Source organism: Ascaphus truei, chromosome 3, assembly GCF_040206685.1.
Source record: "Ascaphus truei isolate aAscTru1 chromosome 3, aAscTru1.hap1, whole genome shotgun sequence".
NCBI classification, from domain to species: Eukaryota; Metazoa; Chordata; class Amphibia; order Anura; family Ascaphidae; genus Ascaphus; species Ascaphus truei.
Window position 1 is genome coordinate 271,153,219 of NC_134485.1, and position 20,681 is coordinate 271,173,899.

At 43.3% G+C, this 20,681-nt stretch overlaps 1 protein-coding gene across 1 annotated transcript in view; it reads right to left on the bottom strand.

Annotated features, from left to right (window-relative positions):
* Positions 1 to 8,034: 8,034 nt before the first annotated feature.
* The window catches only part of UBAC2 (UBA domain containing 2), a 190,932-nt gene continuing 178,285 nt past the window's right edge, over positions 8,035 to 20,681 (bottom strand). Inside the window, exon 10 of the mRNA XM_075590786.1 lies at positions 8,035 to 8,437. Within this exon, the coding sequence (XP_075446901.1) occupies positions 8,330 to 8,437 (108 nt within the window). The 3' untranslated portion in view covers positions 8,035 to 8,329. The remainder of the gene's footprint in view (positions 8,438 to 20,681) is intronic.

Genomic DNA, 20,681 nt, shown 5'->3' on the forward strand with positions numbered 1-20,681 from the left:
AGAGAGAGAGGGAAAGAGAGAGAGAGAAAGAAAGAGAGATGCATGGGAAATAACCTAATTTGAATATGCAAAGTATAATAAAAAGATTAAAATGAGCATTTTCCAGATATCAGAGATGTGTTTTCAGGTATCGCTCCATGTATTGTATAGAGAAGTGTTTTGGGGGTTATCGCTCTCATTTCAGGGTCTGGATGGGAGAAATTCCAAGTTTAGGTATGACTTAACTAACATAATTATAAGTGCCTGTGTTAACCCCAACAGACTTTAGTGGATAGGTGATGTTAGGGTAAACGCCGCTTTTGCATCTCATCACTAAGGTTCATAAAAACACGATGCTATTTAAATGATTGAAACTGGGTTGACATTACGTTATCTTTAGTAGATAAGCGTTGCTATTAACATAATGTTAATTCATCATTAATTAATACAGACTGCCTCTGTGCCTCCTGTCACGTAAGTCCTTTGTAGCTACAGGCTGTGGCAGGCTATCCTAGGGCTTTGACCCCTCTCATGCTCTCTCTGAGTGACTGAAGAGGTGGTGACTCAGGGTCTGTGTATAACCAATCATGGTACATACCTTGTGCCCTCCCCTTCTGGTGCATCAAAGAGGAAGTGCTAAATTATAGTAGTGCAGCTCCCACCCTCCTGGGGCGAGGAAGCAAGACGCTCAGCTCCTCTCTGGTGGGAGTGAGACATGCAGTCAGTCCCTCATGGGCTGACTGAGCAAGAGGCCTCAAGTCCACCAGAGAGCCAAGGCACCATCCAGAGGTCTGGGGACCCAGATCAATCCTCATGCATAAGCTGTACTGCTAGAAGTGGCTGCTACAATAAATCATCCCTTTTCATATACCCCTGCCTGAACTCTCCGTCTATTCGGTAGGGGTATGGATGGAATCTGCCCTAGTGTGGGACTGACTCTGGAAATCGTGGAGCCCACTGGAGCTGGAGGGGCTGACACCCTGAGTGAACATTGAAGATCTACAAAAGCATGTCCTGTTCCCTACACCATCGCGGACCATTCAGCTCTCCTGGACCCTCACAAATATGCACACACCACAACAGCAGTAACCAGTAGTAAATCTTCCAGAAGGGGGGGGGGGGGGGCGGAACTGTGTTACATGTGTATTAAACGCATACTAATTGCAGTGCTACAGAGTAACATTTGTTGAAGGTCTCTAAAAGCTGGCTAGTTAATGTACTGTATAGATCACTGCAAATATTAAAGTAGCAATCTGCACTGGCTGTTGATTTTATTTTGGAGGTGGGGGGGGGGGGGGGCCATAGAGAGTTAATCACCTGAACCAAGGTGTCCCCTGGAGTGGATCAGTGTTCTCGCAATATCAGGAGCCTCTGGCCATAATTACCCCTGGTGTCTAGGGGAAATGTAAATATCCTTCTGAAAATAAACGATCTTCTTTTTCGTGCTCAATCCAGGGCATCCAATAGAAAAAGCAGCAACATTGACACTGCAGCTCTCTATTAGTGACCCGGAGGTCAGGACTGTCAACTTTTGTATCAAACTCTGGCACCGGGGTTTTTTTTGGCGGGGGGGGGGGGGCTTTGGAGGGATTGCTACTTTAATATTTTTGCCATATTAAAAGAGAGTTTGTAAATCTCTTAATATGCGAGTGTTTAAATAATTCCACCCTATTATTTTTTATTTAAACAACCAACTCTCTTTTAGGTATCAGCAGATTTACAACACTATTTTCTTGTTATTTTATCTTTTCACCACTAAATGGCCCTAAAGCGTACAGCAAAGGGGCGAAGACCCATCTTAGAGGTTGACACCTGAGTAGATCAAGGGTATTCCATTATATCACTAGTATTGGAGTATATCAATATATCACTTTTCAATGTACAGTGCTTGTTAGGATACCACAACACTGCAAATAAATACTTTAATCTCTTTTACAAAGGTACCACAAATACTGCACTACAGAACGTACCTGAGTAAAACTTTAATCACTTCAACGCACTCTGAATAAATAGGTAATTCAGATCTTTGCATATTAGTTCAAGGAAAATCAATTAAACATTCTCAATTGTTTACCTTTATTATTTCCCATATCGTCATTCCCTGATGTTTTAATGCACAAATGAGAAGCACTAAGTCAATCCAGTAAACAAAAGTCTACCAATCCACAAAATCTCAATGTTAAAGCTGCCCAAGGAAGACAACTATTAAAAAATATACAGTACAAGATTGGAAATAATTAATTTAAGAGCAGATAGTGTGAAAAAAATAGTATTTTCCTTATTTGTTCTCATTAAATTAAAAAAAAAAAAAAAACAGGACAGCAGAGAAACCAAAATGCTACTGGCGATCTTGTATTTCACCGACACTCCTCAATAAACGAGGAACAATAAAACTTCGTATGAAAGTCCAAACATGCCTTTAAAAAGGCATATTATTAAGAGTCCCCGTTTGACTATAGGAACTCTAAAAGCGCACTGCTCTACGCGTTTCGTCTGGGAAGACTTTATCAAGAGATATGTTGCATACAAGTTTTATTGTTCCTCGTTTATTGAGGAGGGTCGGTGAAATACAAGATCGCCTGTAGCATTTGTATAACAGACTACAACAGAGCAAACATCGCGAGAACAGCTGACCGAGAGGAGAAGGAGCCAGACTGCAGTCGCTTTGTAACATCAGAAGGCTGAGAGCGGACGGCGTCCTATGCATCCCTGGGTGTTCTACTGCCTGTGCTGCTGTGAAAGATTTATACCGACATGCTTGTGTAGCTCTGTGTAATTTTGGGGTTACATGTCTTTCGCCTCCTGTGCAAAGGGCAGGTTTTCCAGGAGTAATCATGAGGTTTGCCCTCGCCTCATGTGCTGTGTATTATTCAGTGAAGGAAGCGACAGCATGCTCTGTGTCCACTAACAGTGACACAGGGGTGGTGCCTACTGAAGCTATATAATATGCAGCACTTCCTCTATTTAGTGTGTGTGCCTCACCATCTGAGTGAGGTGAGTCTGTCCAGCAAACTGTCAGGGCTCTGGCAGTGTTTGTGGCCCTCCCTTTAGGGAGTGGTGTGGAAGACTATACCTCTTACTTCATTAGGGAGTAAGGGAAGAGCTAGACCTGCTTTCAGTGACCTTGACTGGGAGTGTACGGTCAGGGACTTCCTTTGGGTTGGCAACCTGAGATGAATGGCTAGACGACCAGCCACTATGATGGGCGGCTGCCCATGTCTGCTGTTAATAAAGGATGCCAAAGAGAAAGAACACTTCTGTCCTGATTGTGGAGTCAGTTGGGAAGAAGGTGCACATAGAGGTTCTCTTTCAGAGACTCCTCCCTGCTACGCTGGGGGTCTGGAAGAGATGGAGGCGCTGTACCATGAGTGAGTATAACTCAGCATTACCTCATAAGCCAGTCCTGATGCCATTCTCCATAATACCATCAAGCGGGGGACTCAGGAGTCCTGTAAGCCAGCAGGTGCACCACACTATAGCCATGTGTAACCAGAGTTGTATTTCCCTAGGGGACCCTATCTGCGATTGGGGGGGGGGGGGGAAACCCGTTACACTTGTTTTATCTACCATTTTGTAAGTAGGATAAGTGCTTGCATTGTGGAAACCTTAATTATACGTACTTCACCATATTGGCTCATCTTTCTTCATTTTAGGTTTCCAGTCCCCCCTTTATTACTGGACATTCAAAGTTTGTATCCACGTGTGTTTATTATTTGTAAACACTGTATATAGGTTGCGCCCTCTGTTTCTCTCACTCTCCCTATGTATATATATATATATATATATATATATATATATATATATATATATATGTGTATATATATGTGTATATATATATATATTGCAAAAAAAAGGGAAGAGAGCCCCAATGAAAGCACTCTGGTATGCCTGACAGTACAAAACCACAATGTTTATTGAAAAAGTTACAGAACATAAAGTAAAATTAAAGCACAGAAAATTTAAAACAAGGCATGGATCCCCTGAGAAGTGCAAACTTGATAAACCCTCAATTCAGGGAGTTACCCTGAGAGACAGTGCATGGTCTAGTAAGACATATGGATGCTAAAGAGCATCCATATGTCTTACTAGACCTTGCACTGTCTCTCAGGGTAACTCCCTGAATTGAGGGTTTATCAAGTTTGCACTTCTCAGGGGATCCATGCCTTGTTTTAAAATTTCTGTGCTTTAATTTTACTTTATGTTCTGTAACTTTTTCAATAAACATTGTGGTTTTGTACTGTCAGGCATACCAGAGTGCTTTCATTGGGGCTCTCTTCCCTTTATTTTGCAATAATTTATGCCCTTATAGCACCACCGACAGATGACTACATCTTAAATTTCTTATATTAGAAAAGTCGGTTGTAGAGTTGCCTTTACTTGTCCCATGGATGCGGGGTCATCTCTTTTTCTCATACAATATATATATATATATAGCGGGTGTACCCCTGTGGTACTGTACTACTGGTGCTGCTTCCACCTGTGAGGATAACCTGAGGCCTGAGCCTCCGCCACTGGGAGCCTGGGGTGTACTTACACTCGGTGCAGCGCCTCCACTGATGAGGGATCCCAACGGGGTGGGAGTGTGCCCTTATCAAAACCCACATATATATATATTACCACACGTGATTGGATAAACAGTATTTACTGACCGGAATAATAATAACCTTTAGTATATGAACAACATAACATTACTCTGCATACACAGCATTATATCATCACCATGTGGAACTGAGTATGTGCTTATAATCAGTCCTGTATCACCTTAGTCCCTGGTGTACCACTGTGCCAGGGCACTTAACCTCTTAGTGTCCACCAGCTAGAAAGTTAGTGTGAATGTGAGGGACAGCGCTTCCCTGTGTTGGGGCCCGTTGGTGCACTTATTATACTACCTCCCTGATCACTGCTCCTGATCAGGATAATTCTTGGAATTCAGCAACACCGCACAGTGATCCCCCGCCGCAACGTGCTGCTCTGTGCAGAGATGAATCCCTTGTCTGTCTCCCCAGGGGAGGGATCTCCAGCCGGATGACCCTTGACTGACTGTCTCTTTAAGGAATCAGCGTCTGTTTCAGCATTCAGGCTGCACCGCACTCAGGCAATGTCCTGCAGCATACACCTCTCTAATGCTATATGAAAGGGTCCCTACATTAAGGCCTTCCCTATAGCAAGCACTCAGAATACATATACAGTGACTTAGGGAACTAACTGGGCCCTGGGGGATTGACCTCTGGCCTAGTCCCTGGAGCACTGCTCCGTGGACCAACCTGCAGCTTCAGGCTCCTGGTCTTCACTGGCACTTCCTGTCCCAGCAGGCAATAGTCTTTCCTTCCTCCAGAAGCAATCCAGCCATCCTATTGGCTCTCGTAAGTCACCAGGCGGCTTCCTCCCTGAGCATCATGGGAGTTGTAGTCCTTGAGCTGCCTGATTAACATTGTGACCGCGTGCCATAAGGCACTGCGCCTGTGCGATTCTAATGGCTGCCGCGACCTTGCCCCGCTCATGCGCAACCTTCCAGGGCTCTTTCCGGCCTTTGCCGCTTCCTGCGCATGTCCGACTCTGCGCTCGTGCACACCTAACATGGCGGCGCCCTGGGGCGAGAACCACCGGCAACTCTATTTGCCCTGCGTTACACTAAGGGTAAGGAGGGGGGGAACCGGGAGCGCGGGGAGACTGGAGGGTACCTGGCTACATATATATATATATATATACATATACACATATATACATATACACACAACCAACCTCACACTGATGAGACCCACAAGGTCGAAACAGTCTGTCTGTGAGTGGGTTTATTGGCTTTGCATCTCATCCCAGACTATGTTTAAAAGCTGTGTTTAAAGCAGCATGCTTAAGGGTTTAACCATGCAATGTGGTATTGAGACAAAAGGTGGCACTGTGTGCACATTTGCATGTCATTTCCCAGAATCCCTTGCTGCAGTGGTAGCACTGTATGTTAAGAGATAATGGTGAAAAGCAGGGTTGCAGACCTGTTTAAGACGTGAATTTGCTCACAAGTAATATTTTTATATGCTATATATACTGTATATCTATACAGTTGTGTGCAAAACAAAGTACACCCTCTTTGAATTCTATGGTTTTACATATCAGGACATAATCAGGACAACAATCATCTGTTCCTTAGCAGGTCTTAAAAATGAGATAAATACAACCTCAGATGAACAACAACACATGACATATTACATCGTGCCATGATAAATTTAACAAAAATAAAGCCAAAATGGAGAAGCCATGTGTGAAAAACTAAGTACACCTTATGATTCAATAGCTTGTGGAACCACCTTTTAGCAGCAATAACTTGAAGTAATCGTTTTCTGTATGACTTTACCAGTCTCTCACATCGTTGTGAAGGAATTTTGGCCCACTCTTCTTTACAACGTTGCTTGTTGGGTATTTGTGTGTTTATTAACTATGTGCAGCTGGTCTCAGCTGCTTTTGGGAGAGTGGTGGCCCCTCCCCCCAAGGATTAAGCTTGTCCCTCCCCACTTTCTAAGTTGGCAGGTCAGTTTTATTTTGCCAGGTTACGACAGATCCAATGTAGATCATTCTTACTGTAATTATACAGGTTTACAAGAATTTTAACCCAGGGAGTGTTAGGACCTGCGAACAGGGTCTGCCTTGATGTGGCTCGCAGGCTTACAATGCTGTGGCCAATGGGTTAAACTAAATGACCCCCTTTCAAGAGATATATAGGTATTGCACTGTGTATTTTTGTCACATTGGATGTAGCTTTGGGCATTTTTGTTGTATATGTGTATATATATATATACATACACACACACACATACACTTACAGTTGCTGCTTCTTTCCCTCAATGTGCTGCTGGTGAAATGGGGGGGGGGGGGGTGCTGCCGGTGGCTGGGGGAGTTTGTTGCTCCCCAGCTGCTGTCTCTCTCTCACTGTGCTGCGGGGGGACCCCAGACAGCGCTTGTTGGGCCTCTTGTTGCTGCCCGGCACCTCCCCAGGTGCTGGCGTGCCTCCTCATTGTCCCACGCCGGGCTGCTCTGTGACGCCATCACCTCTGGTGCACGTCGGCATCAGAGAGACCCTCCCCGCAGCGAGAGAGGCAGCAGCTAGGGAGCAGCAACCTGTGAGAGCCGCATGTAGGTGGGGGAAGAGTTTGCCGACCCCTGACTTAGTTCAACAGCCTCATTTTGATTAATCACTCACATTGTATATGACAGTCAGTAAGAAATCTGAAGCCCTATATTCATTCATAGTTTTGTCGTTTTTATTTTTTATTTTGACCTTTCTACAGTATGGTTCAACATACAGATGCAGCGGCCGTTATTTCAAGGCATTGCGGCGCCGTTTTCATGTGCGCTGCTGTACTCCACGCCACATGAATGCGACCAATCGCCCCAGGCACACGTGTTAATCGCGGTTGCTTTGTTTGAATTTCATGGTTTGTGTGCAATTATATGCAATTAAATGAATTAATTGTAATGTGTACAGTACTGTTCTGTGTCAATTTCAGGTGTTTGAAAGCCAGAACACTAAAATGCCATTTTATGCACTCGCGTCTTAAGGCGGTGCAGTTGGAAGTTGGAAGTAATCCCGCGCCATCGCATGGGTATTCCGAGGTATACACCGCGTGATTTGCTAAAATAACGGCCGCTGCACCTGTAATGAAGGAGTCCAAAGACTAATCATAATGGACCAAGAATCTTCATTTATACAAGTTTACTGATATTTATAGCTGAATCCAAAAAATACCACCTAACAACTCCACTGTTATCTTAACATATTTATAATCATGATCATGTGAAACAGTATGTAATAACTGAATCCTACTGTACACACATTGCAAATCCCACCTGGTGACAAATGACTGCATTTTATCAGCACGGTAGTAATATCTGTGATTTTCCTTGCAATAGTTAAACTGCTGCCGTTTCATCAGTCCTCAGATTTACAGTACATGCAGCACAAAGAAATAGTGTTATTCTGCTACCCAGGTTAGACGTAAATCTTTCCATTACATCCTCAAAGAAAAATACCCCAAAGTATTGCAAACATTTTCATGATTGATGGAAAGAAGAATTTTTTTTTTTTTTTACAAAAAGGTGAGATGAAATCAGTGGATCTGACAACAAAGCAATAATAAATGTTGGTTTGTATATCACTACAACAGCAAATTTGTATCCCATTTCCAGGTACATTGCAAGGCTGAAAATGAGATGGAAAAAAAAAGCCTTCTAATAGTCATCACCACTAACAAGGCCCTTGTCCATGCATTGAATCCATAATGTGGCAAATACATTTATATTAAAAAAATCTTTGGAGATCATACAGTCCTAGAATAATAAAGCGCCTTGTCACTGGATATCACCGCTGCAATAAAAAATTGGTAGCTAAGTTGACGTCATTATTTGAAGCCCTCAGAGCCGTTAAAACATCTACTCTGGAAAAACCCATCTCCATTAGCTGTGCAACCTGCAAAAGAAAAGAAAATGACAAATTAGCTTTAGTAAAACACAACAGCTGATAATAAAATATAGTCAAAACAAGATGCAATCATTATCTACCAATATTTTGTTTCTAGTCCTCCGTGGCAGCCCTAACTAGTGGGTAAAACACCTCCTCTCAGTTGGAGGTAGAACACACATGTTCTGAGCATGTACAGTACAAATACACATCTTACCAAGCTGTAAAAAACATGAAAGAAGCCAAAAGCCAAAAAGAACACACCTTACCCACGTCAACACACAGGATTGCCAGGTGGCTTCCCCAAAAACTACTAGGGACAATGGACACGCTCGAGACACACCCACAAGCCTGTGACACACACTCACACACTTCTGTCTGCTGTTTCCTCCGCTCCTTGGCCCCACCCTCAGGCTTCTGACACCTCCTCCGGATGGACTGCTGCTGGGTAATGCAGCCAATCAGGATGGAGGAAGCTCCCCAGCCCCCTAGCAACAGTCCTGCTCCCCCAAGCCAGCCAGGTCACTATGTTCAGAGAGGTAATACCAGACACATACATGTCCAGTATTACCTCTCATTTTTTACTGGACAGAGTGTCCGAATACAGGACAGTCCGGTTCAATATTGGACACCTGGCAACCCTATAAACACACGTAAGAGACTACAAGAGAAACATTGATAGAGACATTAAAAGACAGGCTGCCACGGAGGAGTAAAAGAAAATGAATTATTGGGAAAGTGATCATTTCGTACTTTCTTTTATGTCCCCATGGCTGCCTTTACTTGTTGGACCCTAAGCAGTCGCCCAAAATCTTGCGTGGGCCTAAAGAATATAGGCAACCTAATTATAGTTTGCAATTCTGTTCTGGCAAATCTGGCATCTGAGTGGGTCAGAACGTCCAACCCTATAATGTTTAGAAAATGTTTGAATACATAATGACGTGCTTGCTTTACTATTTCTTCTGGTGTGGCCTGTGGTAGGATGGGCTTTACTTTTAAAGGTGATTATCTTCTTCCCTCTGAAAGAGATCCTTCCTAAACACAAGTTTTAATCACCAGTAAACAGAAATTGTAAAAGAATCTTCTCCTTTCCTGCCTCCCTCAAATAAAATAAAGACATTCTTCTACAACTGACCTTATAGCGCTCTACCAGTTCAGGGATGCCTTGTGGATATGCTACAAAGTTACTGGCACTACCAAGGATCTTAATAACTACAGATTCCTGCGGAATATGTGCACAAGGCAAACAAGACATCCAAAGGCACAATAATACTCTGACAATCATCACCAGAATACATCAAACCCAGCTAACTTCTGGAAGGTTATCAACAATATATTCCAGCATTCTAGCCATCAAAAACCAAGTAATATCATTAAGGAGGATATTACTCTAACAAATCCCACTGATATTGCAAATGCATTCGATGATTTCTTTGTGGGGTGTGTGACGGGAGCTTTGTGACAGGCTATTAATAATACATGAAATATATATAACTGGGTTGAACTGGTACGAGACTTAGATATGATAAAATATAATTTATTCCTTGATAAAGGTGAACACACAAGATATACAAATAACAGGCAAAATATGGACACTCACTTAAGATGGAATGATGAAACAGTCCCATCTGGACTGGCAGTTCATACAGCAATCTTCAAATCATCGAGACACCAAAGACATGAAAGGCAATAGCCATAGGCTGAGCCTGGTTCTTATACAATTATTTCCCATTGAACACAACCTAAACTCAACCCCTCTCATAAATCAGTTGTGAAGTTGACAGTTTTCCTCAGCGTAAAACTCCTCCCACCCAAGGACGTTTACAAACTGCTTTTCCTATCTAAATAACTTAATAACTTCAGTTCAGTAATACTTACTGGCACGCGAGTCATATTAATACATTCCGGCACGCATGACGCTCCCAATGAGACTAAATATTACAGTGTAATACTAAAATTAAGAGAGATATTAATATCTGGCTCTTAGTACTGGCTAAACGTCATGTGTCTGTATTCATTATTTGCGTCTCAGTCCCCGGTTACACATATGTAACTTTTAGCATAATCAGCCGAGGACATCTCATAATATTCTTATATTTAATAAGGTCACTCATTCTGATCTCTCCTTGGGTAACCGCACCCCTGGCCCCCATCAATAAATCTCTTTGAAGCAGATTTTGGCTTCCATTGAAGTGTGAAGTATCACACTTTAAAAACATTCAGTTTCTTGGTTCCTGCCTCCAACATAAACAATTAGGGCAGTTACCTTTTGGTCACTGATGCTATGTTTCACACCCAATGCCCCAGACCTCCTGTCCTAGCTGTCTCCCAGCAATATTCCCTTGGCCTGCAAATTAGGTATTAACATACTGTGCACCAAAACCCCCATCTGTACTTTTTCACACCCAACTTCAATCAAACCCTTTGAAGCCCAGATATTTCTGAAAAGATACCACGCATCCTAATGTATTTTCCTAAACTGTAGCTCATTAACCCCTTAAGCCCCAGTGTGTGTGGTGCAGACACTGGCCCAGAAACAATACATTTTTACAGGGGAATAACCAGTTAGACGGCTGAAAAATGGAGCATGAAAAGGCGGGAAAAGGGAACAAAGGGCTATAATCACTAAATGACATTAACCCCTTCCCTCCCGCATCAACCCTAGTGTATGTGTGCGTGCCAACACCAGGATAACACCATACAGTTACACAGGGGAATAAGCATTTGGATATTGAAGCGAGGTAAAAACACATTACTGGACCTCAGTCCAGTTAACCCCTTGCTTCCCTGATGAGAGTAGAGGGTGGCCAAATGGGGTTGTAACCCCTTTAATCCCGGGCCAAATCCTCCCCATCGTCACAGGGTGTGCTACTAACTTATTAGCCAAACACAACCCAAACCACAAACATGAAACCTCATTCTTAGAGTACCCCTATAGCTCCCACCCTCTCCCAACACTGCCCACAATTGTCAATGTGTCCCAGTATCTGAAGAGTAGATTACACATGTGCTCCTCAAATTAAAACTAAGCAGCCAATGTGGACCTGACTTACTGCAATCTAAGTTCCTCAGACTTGGTGCCCCAGCCATTGCAAAAACAAATTGCTTCCCTAGTCAACTCAATTCTGTATGCAGGCCATATCCCTTAAACCTGAAAAACTGCCAGAGTTGTGCCAATCTTCAAAAGTGGGAACCAATACACTGTCTCAAACTACCGGCCAATCTCTCTTCTCCCAATACTATCCAAAGTCGTGGGAAAATGTGTTCACTCCCAATTAAGTTATTACTATACCAAGATAAATTTCTCTAGCCAATTCCAATCTGGCTTTCACCCCAAACTAGTGATGTACCGGGTACTACCCGGTGGCTTTTCAGCTACCCGAAAATTACCCGGCCCCGGCAGCTGAAAAGTGTACCCGGCGCCGGGTATCCAGGTAATGTCAGGGTAGTTTAAAAATATCTCTTACTTACATGCTGGAAGCCCGCGCGGACATCTGAACAGGTAAGCAGAGGTGCGGGAGGGGGGGGAGGTGGGACAGCTTCACAGTCATGTGGAGCCCGCGCGGGAGCTGCAGGACTCCATACTGCACTTTGAGCTGGGACCTTGTGACCGGAGCAGGAGAAGAAGCTTTCCTATTGGACAGCCGGCTGTCCAATAGGAAAGCTTCTTCTCCTGCTCCCAGCTCACAGGGCAGTATGGAGTCCTGCAACTCCCGCGCAGGCTCCACACTGACCTCTGATGCTGCCCCACCTTCCCCGCACCTCTGCTTACCTGTTCAGATGTCGCCGCGGGCTTCCTCCACCCCAGGTAAGTTTCCTCCACCCACAGGTAAGTGAAAAACTGAGTAGCTGGGTACAAGGTGCCAAATCCTCCGGGTACCCGTTACCCGGTTTAAAAAGAAATGTAGGACCCGGTCCAACACTACCTCAAACACTCCACCGTAACTACCCTGCTAAAAGTTTGCAATGAGATCCAGTGTGGAATGAAACAGGGACAAATCACTGGTGCAATATGCCTAGATTTTGCAAAAGCTTTTGATTCTGTTGATCATGTTATCTTGCTTAGCAAACTCTAGTGCTCTAGAATATAGAAGCAGTGAACTTTAAACTGGTTTCATTCCCATCTATCAGGTAGATCCCAACATGTGCCTATCTCAGGCTCTAACTCAAACCCCTTGGATATCACCTGTTGTGTCCTGCAAGATTCTGTTCTGGGCCCCTACTCTACTAAGTGTTTATCAATGATCTTCCTACAGCTTGTAAGGGAGCTTCAATACAAATGTACTGTATGCAGATGACACAATCTTATATGCACACAGCCCTAGCCTCTCCGACCTTGAACATACTTCAATCTGACGTTTTGAGACTTCAAAATTGGATTTCCCAAAACAAACTGTTTTTAAACACTGACAAGACTATAACAATGGTATTTGGGACAAAAGCTACATTTTTTAAAGCTTCCAATGACTAAGCTTCAGATCAGAACTAATGCTAATATCACCCTATTACTAATTTTAAATACTTGGGCATATGGTTCGACCCCCATTTAACATTTGGGATGCACATTGATACCCTGACATCCAAAACCTATGCCAAACTAAGTGTGCTTTATAGGAACAAATCCTCCCTAAGTCTGCTGGTCAGAAAGCGTATCGCACAACAGATGCAAATGCCAATTATCGACAATGGGGACATAGTATAGGCCTTGGCACCCCAAACCCACCTTAGCAAACTTGACACCCTCTACAATTCAATATGCCCTTTTGTTCTCCAATGCAACTACAACACACATCACTGCGAAATGCTCAAAGAACTAGGTTGGTCATCACTTGAGTCTAAGCGCAAAGTTCATCTTTCCTGTCTTGCCTTCAAATACTTTCTGGGCAAGTTACCCATCTATCTGAACAAGCTCCTCATCCCTATCACATGCAGCACCTATCATCTGAGATCTGACTCCAAAAGACTGTTCATGGTCCCAAGGCTCAACAAAGTATCCGGCCGCTCCTCCTTCTCTTACCATGCGCCCCAAAACTGGAACAACCTACCAGAGACTCTCGCATCCACCACCAGTCTAAGTTCTTTCAAAACTAGAGCGGTCTTACATTTTAATCTGGTCTGTAACTGTAACATACGACTATAATATATATTATCTCTAACTGTGCATGCAATGTCTTGTATATAATGTATACCTTGTTCACTTATGTAACTATGTATTTGTAACCATGTATTATTTGTCATCTTAACTCTGTGCCCAGGACATACTTGAAAACGAGAGGTAACTCTCAACTCTTACTTCCTGGTAAAACATTTTATAAATAAATATAATGTAAGTAGTAAAAACCCTAACCACATAAATTAAAGGAAATGATCATTACAATTTTATTCTAAAACACGTGAAAATATGAGGGACCTGCAAGTCATGTTGGTACTGGAGATCTGGGTGTGGGCTTTAATGTTATTGTTGCTCTGAAATCTAATAATGAGCCCATTTGCTGCTCAAGGAAACTGAAATTGAGCTCCTATGGGCAACATTGGCCCCTTTAAAGGATAGTGCTCAATAGATTTAAACATGGGAAATAACAGTCCCCCAAATTCAGTAACAAAGATTTGTTGTTATGTGAAGATAAAGCTGATATCATAGCATATAATAATAATAATACGTTTATTTCATATAGTGCTTTCCTCCCAATGGGACCCAATTACAGTATAGTGCGCGGTAAGCAGCACCTAGGGTTTTTACAGACACTCTCCAGATGAGCTTGCAATCTGTGTTTTTGGTGCCTGAGGCGCAGGGAAATTATGTGTATTACCCAAGGTCACAAGGATCGGACACCGGGAATGGAACCAGGTTCACCTGCTTCAAACTCAGTGTCATTGTTATCAGAGTCAATGTCTTGACTCGCTGAACAGCTCCTTCTCCCTGTACGGCCACGGGACGAAACGTGTTGGTGCGTTTGTTTCTTTCATTTTCTGTGAGCGGAAGTTGATGAATTAAATACCTTTCATTTTTATTCTGGAGTTGCCATCTATTTTTTTGTTGCTGTGCTCCTTTGCTCTACATTGTTTGCTGTCACCTTGGAAGTAGCCTTCTTAAACAAACTCACTTGAGGATTCCGTGATTTGGGTTCCGAAAAGGGAGCTTTGCCGGGTGACATTTCTGCACAGCATACACACTGCTACGCTACGTAAGTCCGGGGAAGGCTTTATCAAAAATTCAAACTTGTGTAACAGCAAAAGCTCCCAAGTTTCCTCCAACCTTTTTGCAGGGGTAATCCAAGTCTTCGTGTCCCACAGCAGGAAGCAAGGATACTTCTAAAGTAATACCCCTCTGGACAGCTCATTAAAGAGCCAAGGGAACAAGGTGAGATTCTTCGCATACCTCCGTCTCTCGGTTCACGCGATACGGGTAGATAACTTTCCTTGCATCGGGAACAACAAAGACTCTTTATTTATTTATTTATAAAATATTTTACCAGGAAGTAATACATTGAGAGTTACCTCTCGTTTTCAAGTATGTCCTGGGCACAGAGCAAAACAAATAATACATGGTTACAAATACAGTTACATAAATGAACACGGTATACATTATATACAAGACATTGCGTGCACAGTTAAAGAAAATATATATTATGGGCATATGAAACAGTTACAGACCAGATTAAAATGTGAGACAGCCTTAGATTTGAAAGAACTTAAACGGGTGCTGGATGTGAAAGTCTCTGGTATGTTGTTCCAGTTTTGGGGTGCACGGTAGGAGAAGGAGGAGCGTCCGGATACTTTGTTGAGCCTTGGGACCATGAACAGTCTTTTGGAGTCTGATCTCAGGTGATAGGTGCTGCATGTGGTAGGGGTGAGGAGCTTCGAGTCTCAAAAAGTCAGACTGAAGTATGTGTTGAAGGTCAGAGAGGCTATGGCTGTGTGCATATGGGATTGTGTCGTCTGCATACATGTGTATTGAGGCTTCCTTACAAGCTGTGGGAAGATCATTAATGAACACTGAGAAGAGTAGGGGCCCCAGAACAGAGCCTTGCGGGACACCACAGGTGATATCCAGGGGGTTGGAGTTAGAGCCTGAGATGGACACATGTTGGGATCTTCCTGATAGGTAGGACTGAAACCAGTTTAAAGCATGCTTCCCTTTTCCAGAGCTCTGGAGTTTGTTTAGCAGGATAGCATGATCAACTGTGTCAAAAGCCATTGCAAAATCTAGGAATACTGCACCAGTGAGTTGTCCCCGTTCCATTCCACACTGGATTCCATTGCAAACTTTTAGCAGGGTAGTTACGGTGGAGTGTTTGGGACGAAAGCCAGATTGGAATTGGCTAGGGAAATTTGTCTTGGTATAGAAATCGCTTAATTGGGAGTGGACACATTTTTCCATGACTTTGGATAGAATTGGGAGAAGTGAGATTGGCCTGTAGTTTGAGACAGTGTTTTTGTCCCCACTTTTGAAGATTGGGACAACTCTGGCAATTTTCCAGGTCTTAGGGAAATGGCCTGCAGACAGGATAGAGTTGACTATGGACGCAATTGGTTTGGCAATGGCTGGGGCACCAAGTCGTAGGAACCTAGATTGTAGTAAGTCGGGTCCACATTGGCTGCTTAGTTTTAGTTTGAGGAGCGCTTGTATAATCTCCTCTTCAGATACTGGGCCAAATTGAAAATTGTGGGCAGTGTTGGGAGGGGGTGGGACTATAGGGGTACTCCCAGGATGAGATTCAGGTTTGTGGTTTGGGCTGCGTTTCGCTAATAAGTTAGTGGCACACCCCACAAAGTAATCATTGAATGCATTTGCAATGTCAGTGGGGTTTGTCAGAGTAACATCCCCCTTAGTGATATTACTTGGTTGTTGATGGTTAGGAGGCTGGAATATATTGTTGATAACCTTCCAGAAGTTAGCTGGGTTTGATGTATTTTGGTGGAGATTGTCAGAGTAATATTGGGCTTTTGCATGCCTTGTTTGCCTTGTGCACATGTTCCGCATGCATCTGTAGTAATTGAGATCCTTGGTAGTGCCAGTTACTTTGTAGCTTTTCCACAAGGCATCCCTGAACTGGTAGAGTGCTATAAGGTCAAGTGTAACCCATGGAAGGTGGGCCCCCCATACCCTTATTTTGCGTAGTGGAGCATGGGTATCGCAGAGTTTTAAGAACTCAGATTGGAAATAGTCGAGCGCAGAATCAGGGTCGGGAATTAAATCGATTCTGTGCCATGGGCAGTTGGTAAGGTCATCCAGAAACTGTTGTGGGTTAAAGTTTTTAAATGTTCTAGTGAGGAGAACTTTAGGGCTTGAATGGGGCGGTTTAATTTTCCTTACACAGTACACTATTGCATGGTCACTGAAAATATCAGGAAGGATGCCAGAGGATTGGATTCTGCTGGGGTTTGAGGAGAGAATCCAGTCTAGCAAGGAATGGTTATGCGATTTCAGGTTTATCCGTGTGGGTTGGGAAATGAGTTGCAATAGGTTAAGTGACTTGAGTTGTATCTGGATTTTGTGGTTTTTAGGATCAAGCCAATTGAAGTTGAAATCCCCAAGAACTAGCAGCTCACTCTTCTCATTCAGAGAGGAAATGGAGCCAAGAAATTGGGTGATATCTGTCAGGGATTGTAGAGGGGCTTTAGGGGGGCGGTAGATGCCAGCAAGCAAGATGGGCTTAGAAAAGGGGAGGCAGATTTTGCCAACTAGAATTTCAAAAGAGGGTGGGCTTGGTGGGCAATTTAACAGTGTAAATTGTAATGTGTCTGCAATATAAAATAACACCCCTCCTCCTCTCTTTGACCTATCTCTCCTAAAAATGGACTATCCCTGAATGGCGATATTTGCATCAGGGGTTTTAGGGGATATCCATGTTCCTGAGCATTCCACCTTTAAATTCCAAAAAGGGCTATCTGTCGCCCATATAAACATCCGGAGCCTGCTGCCCAAACTGGATGAACTAAGGGCATGGTGCCTTATGCATAAACCAAAAGCCATAGTTCTTACAGAAACATGGCTATCCTCTAAAACCCCTGATGCAAATATCGCCATTCAGGGATACTCCATTTTTCGGAGAGATAGGTCAAAGAGAGGAGGAGGGGTGTTATTTTATATTGCAGACACCTTACAATTTACACTGTTACATTGCCCACCAAGTCCACCCTCTTTTGAAACTCTAGTTGGCAAAATCTGCCTCCCCTTTTCTAAGCCCATCTTGCTTGCTGGCATCTACCGCCCCCCTAAAGCCCCACTACAATCCTTGACTGATATCACCCAATTTCTTGGCTCCATTTCCTCTCTGAATGAGAAGAGTGAGCTGCTAGTTCTTGGGGATTTCAACTTCAATTGGCTTGACCCTAAAAACCACAAAATCCAGATACAACTCAAGTCACTTAACCTATCGCAACTCATTTCCCAACCCACACGGATAAACCTGAAGTCGCATAACCATTCCTTGCTAGACTGGATTCTCTCCTCAAACCCCAGCAGAATTCAATCCTCTGGCATCCTTCCTGATATTTTCAGTGACCATGCAATAGTATACTGTGTAAGCAAAATTAAACCGCCCCATTCAAGCCCTAAAGTTCTCCTCACTAGAACATTTAAAAACTTTAACCCACAACAGTTTCTGGATGACCTTACCAACTGCCCATGGCACAGAATCGATTTAATTCCCGACCCTGATTCTGCGCTCGACTATTTCCAATCCGAGTTCTTAAAACTCTGCGATACCCATGCTCCACTACGCAGAATAAGGGTACGGGGTGCCCACCTTCCATGGGTTACACCTTACCTTATAGCACTCTACCAGTTCAGGGATGCCTTGTGGAAAAGCTACAAAGTAACTGGCACTACCAAGGATCTCAATCACTACAGATGCATGCGGAACATGTGCACAAGGCAAACAAGGCATGCAAAAGCACAATATTACTCTGACAATCTCCACCAAAATACATCAAACCCAGCTAACTTCTGGAAGGTTATCAACAATATATTCCAGGCTCCTAACCATCAACAACCAAGTAATATCACTAAGGGGGATATTACTCTGACAAACCCCACTGACATTGCAAATGCATTCAATGATTACTTTGTGGGGTGTGCCACTAACTTATTAGCGAAACGCAGCACAAACCACAAACCTGAATCTCATCCTGGGAGTACCCCTATAGTCCCACCCCCTCCCAACACTGCCCACAATTTTCAATTTAGCCCAGTATCTGAAGAGGAGATTACACAAGCGCTCCTCAAACTAAAACTAAGCAGCCAATGTGGACCCGACTTACTACAATCTAGGTTCCTACGACTTGGTGCCCCAGCCATTGCCAAACCAATTGCGTCTATAGTCAACTCTATCCTGTCTGCAGGCCATATCCCTAAGACCTGGAAAACTGCCAGAGTTGTCCCAATCTTCAAAAGTGGGGACAAAAACACTGTCTCAAACTACAGGCCAATCTCACTTCTCCCAATTCTATCCAAAGTTATGGAAAAATGTGTCCACTCCCAATTAAGCGATTTCTACACCAAGACAAATTTCCCTAGCCAATTCCAGTCTGGGTTTCGTCCCAAACACTCCACCGTAACTACCCTGCTAAAAGTTTGCAATGAAATCCAGTGTGGAATGGAACGGGGACAACTCACTGGTGCAGTATTCCTAGATTTTGCAAAGGCTTTTGACACAGTTGATCATGTTATCCTGCTTAACAAACTCCAGAGCTCTGGAATAGGGAAACATGCTTTAAACTGGTTTCAGTCCTACCTATCAGGAAGATCCCAACATGTGTCCATCTCAGGCTCTAACTTCAACCCCCTGGATATCACCTGTGGTGTCCCGCAAGGCTCTGTTCTGGGGCCCCTACTCTTCTCAGTGTTCATTAATGATCTTCCCACAGCTTGTAAGGAAGCCTCAATACACATGTATGCAGATGACACAATCCTGTATGCACACAGCCATAGCCTCTCTGACCTTCAACACATACTTCATTCTGACTTTTTGAGACTCGAAACTGGATTTCCCAAAACAAACTGTTTTTAAACACTGACAAGACTGTAACAATGGTATTTGGGACCAAGACTACATTTGTAAAGCTTCCAGTGACTGAGCTCCTGATTAGAACCAACGCTAAAACCACCCTAACACCTGTCACTAGTTTTAAATACCTGGGCTTATGGTTTGACTCCCACTTAACATTCGGGATGCACATTGATACCCTGACAACCAAGACCTATGCCAAACTAGGGGTACTTTACAGGAACAAATCCTCCCTAAGTCTCCTGGTCAGAAAGCGTATTGCACAGCAGATGCTAATGCCAATTATTGACTATGGAGACATAGTTTATGGCTCGGCTCCTCAAACCCACCTTAGCAAACTTGACACCCTCTACAATTCAATTTGTCGTTTTGTTCTCCAATGCAACTACAACACACATCACTGCGAAATGCTCAAAGAACTAGATTGGTCATCACTAGAGTCTAGGCGCAAAGTTCACCTTTCCTTTCTCACCCTCAAATACTTTCTGGGCAAGCTACCCAGCTACCTCAACAAGCTCCTCACCCCTACCACATGCAGTACCTATCACCTGAGATCAGACTCCAAAAGACTATTCATGGTCCCAAGGCTCAACAAAGTATCCGGACGTTCCTCCTTCTCCTTCCGTGCACCCCAAAACTGGAACAACCTACCAGAGACTCTCATATCCACCACCAGCTTAAGTTCTTTCAAATCTAAGGCTGTCTCACACTTTAATCTGGTCTGTAACTGTTTCATACGCTCATAATATATATTTTCTTTAACTGTGCATGCAATGTCTTGTATATAATGTATACCTTGTTCATTTATGTAACTGTACTTGTAACCATGTATTATTTTGTTTTACTCTGTGCCCAGGACATACTTGAAAACGAGAGGTAACTCTCAATGTATTACTTCCTGGTAAAATATTTTATAAATAAATAAATAAATAAATAATGGCAGTGTCACTACAATGCCCTATTATCTGCAGTAGAAGGCAAATTAAACTTGCCCTCTACTGTTTGTTGCTTATCCTGATAAAATACTTAATCATGAAATGTTAAAATTGATTTAATTTATATTACGGTCTTGCAGGCCGTAATATAAATGGCCAGCACCGAGATTGTGTGATCTTAGAGAGCCGCTCCTTTTGACTTTGAAATTGTTGATCCATTTATTTTGTTCAGTTAGGCAAGAACTGCTTTGTGTCTGCTAAGCAAAGCAGAAATCTGATAAGGTTTTATTTTGCTGCTAGGCTTTC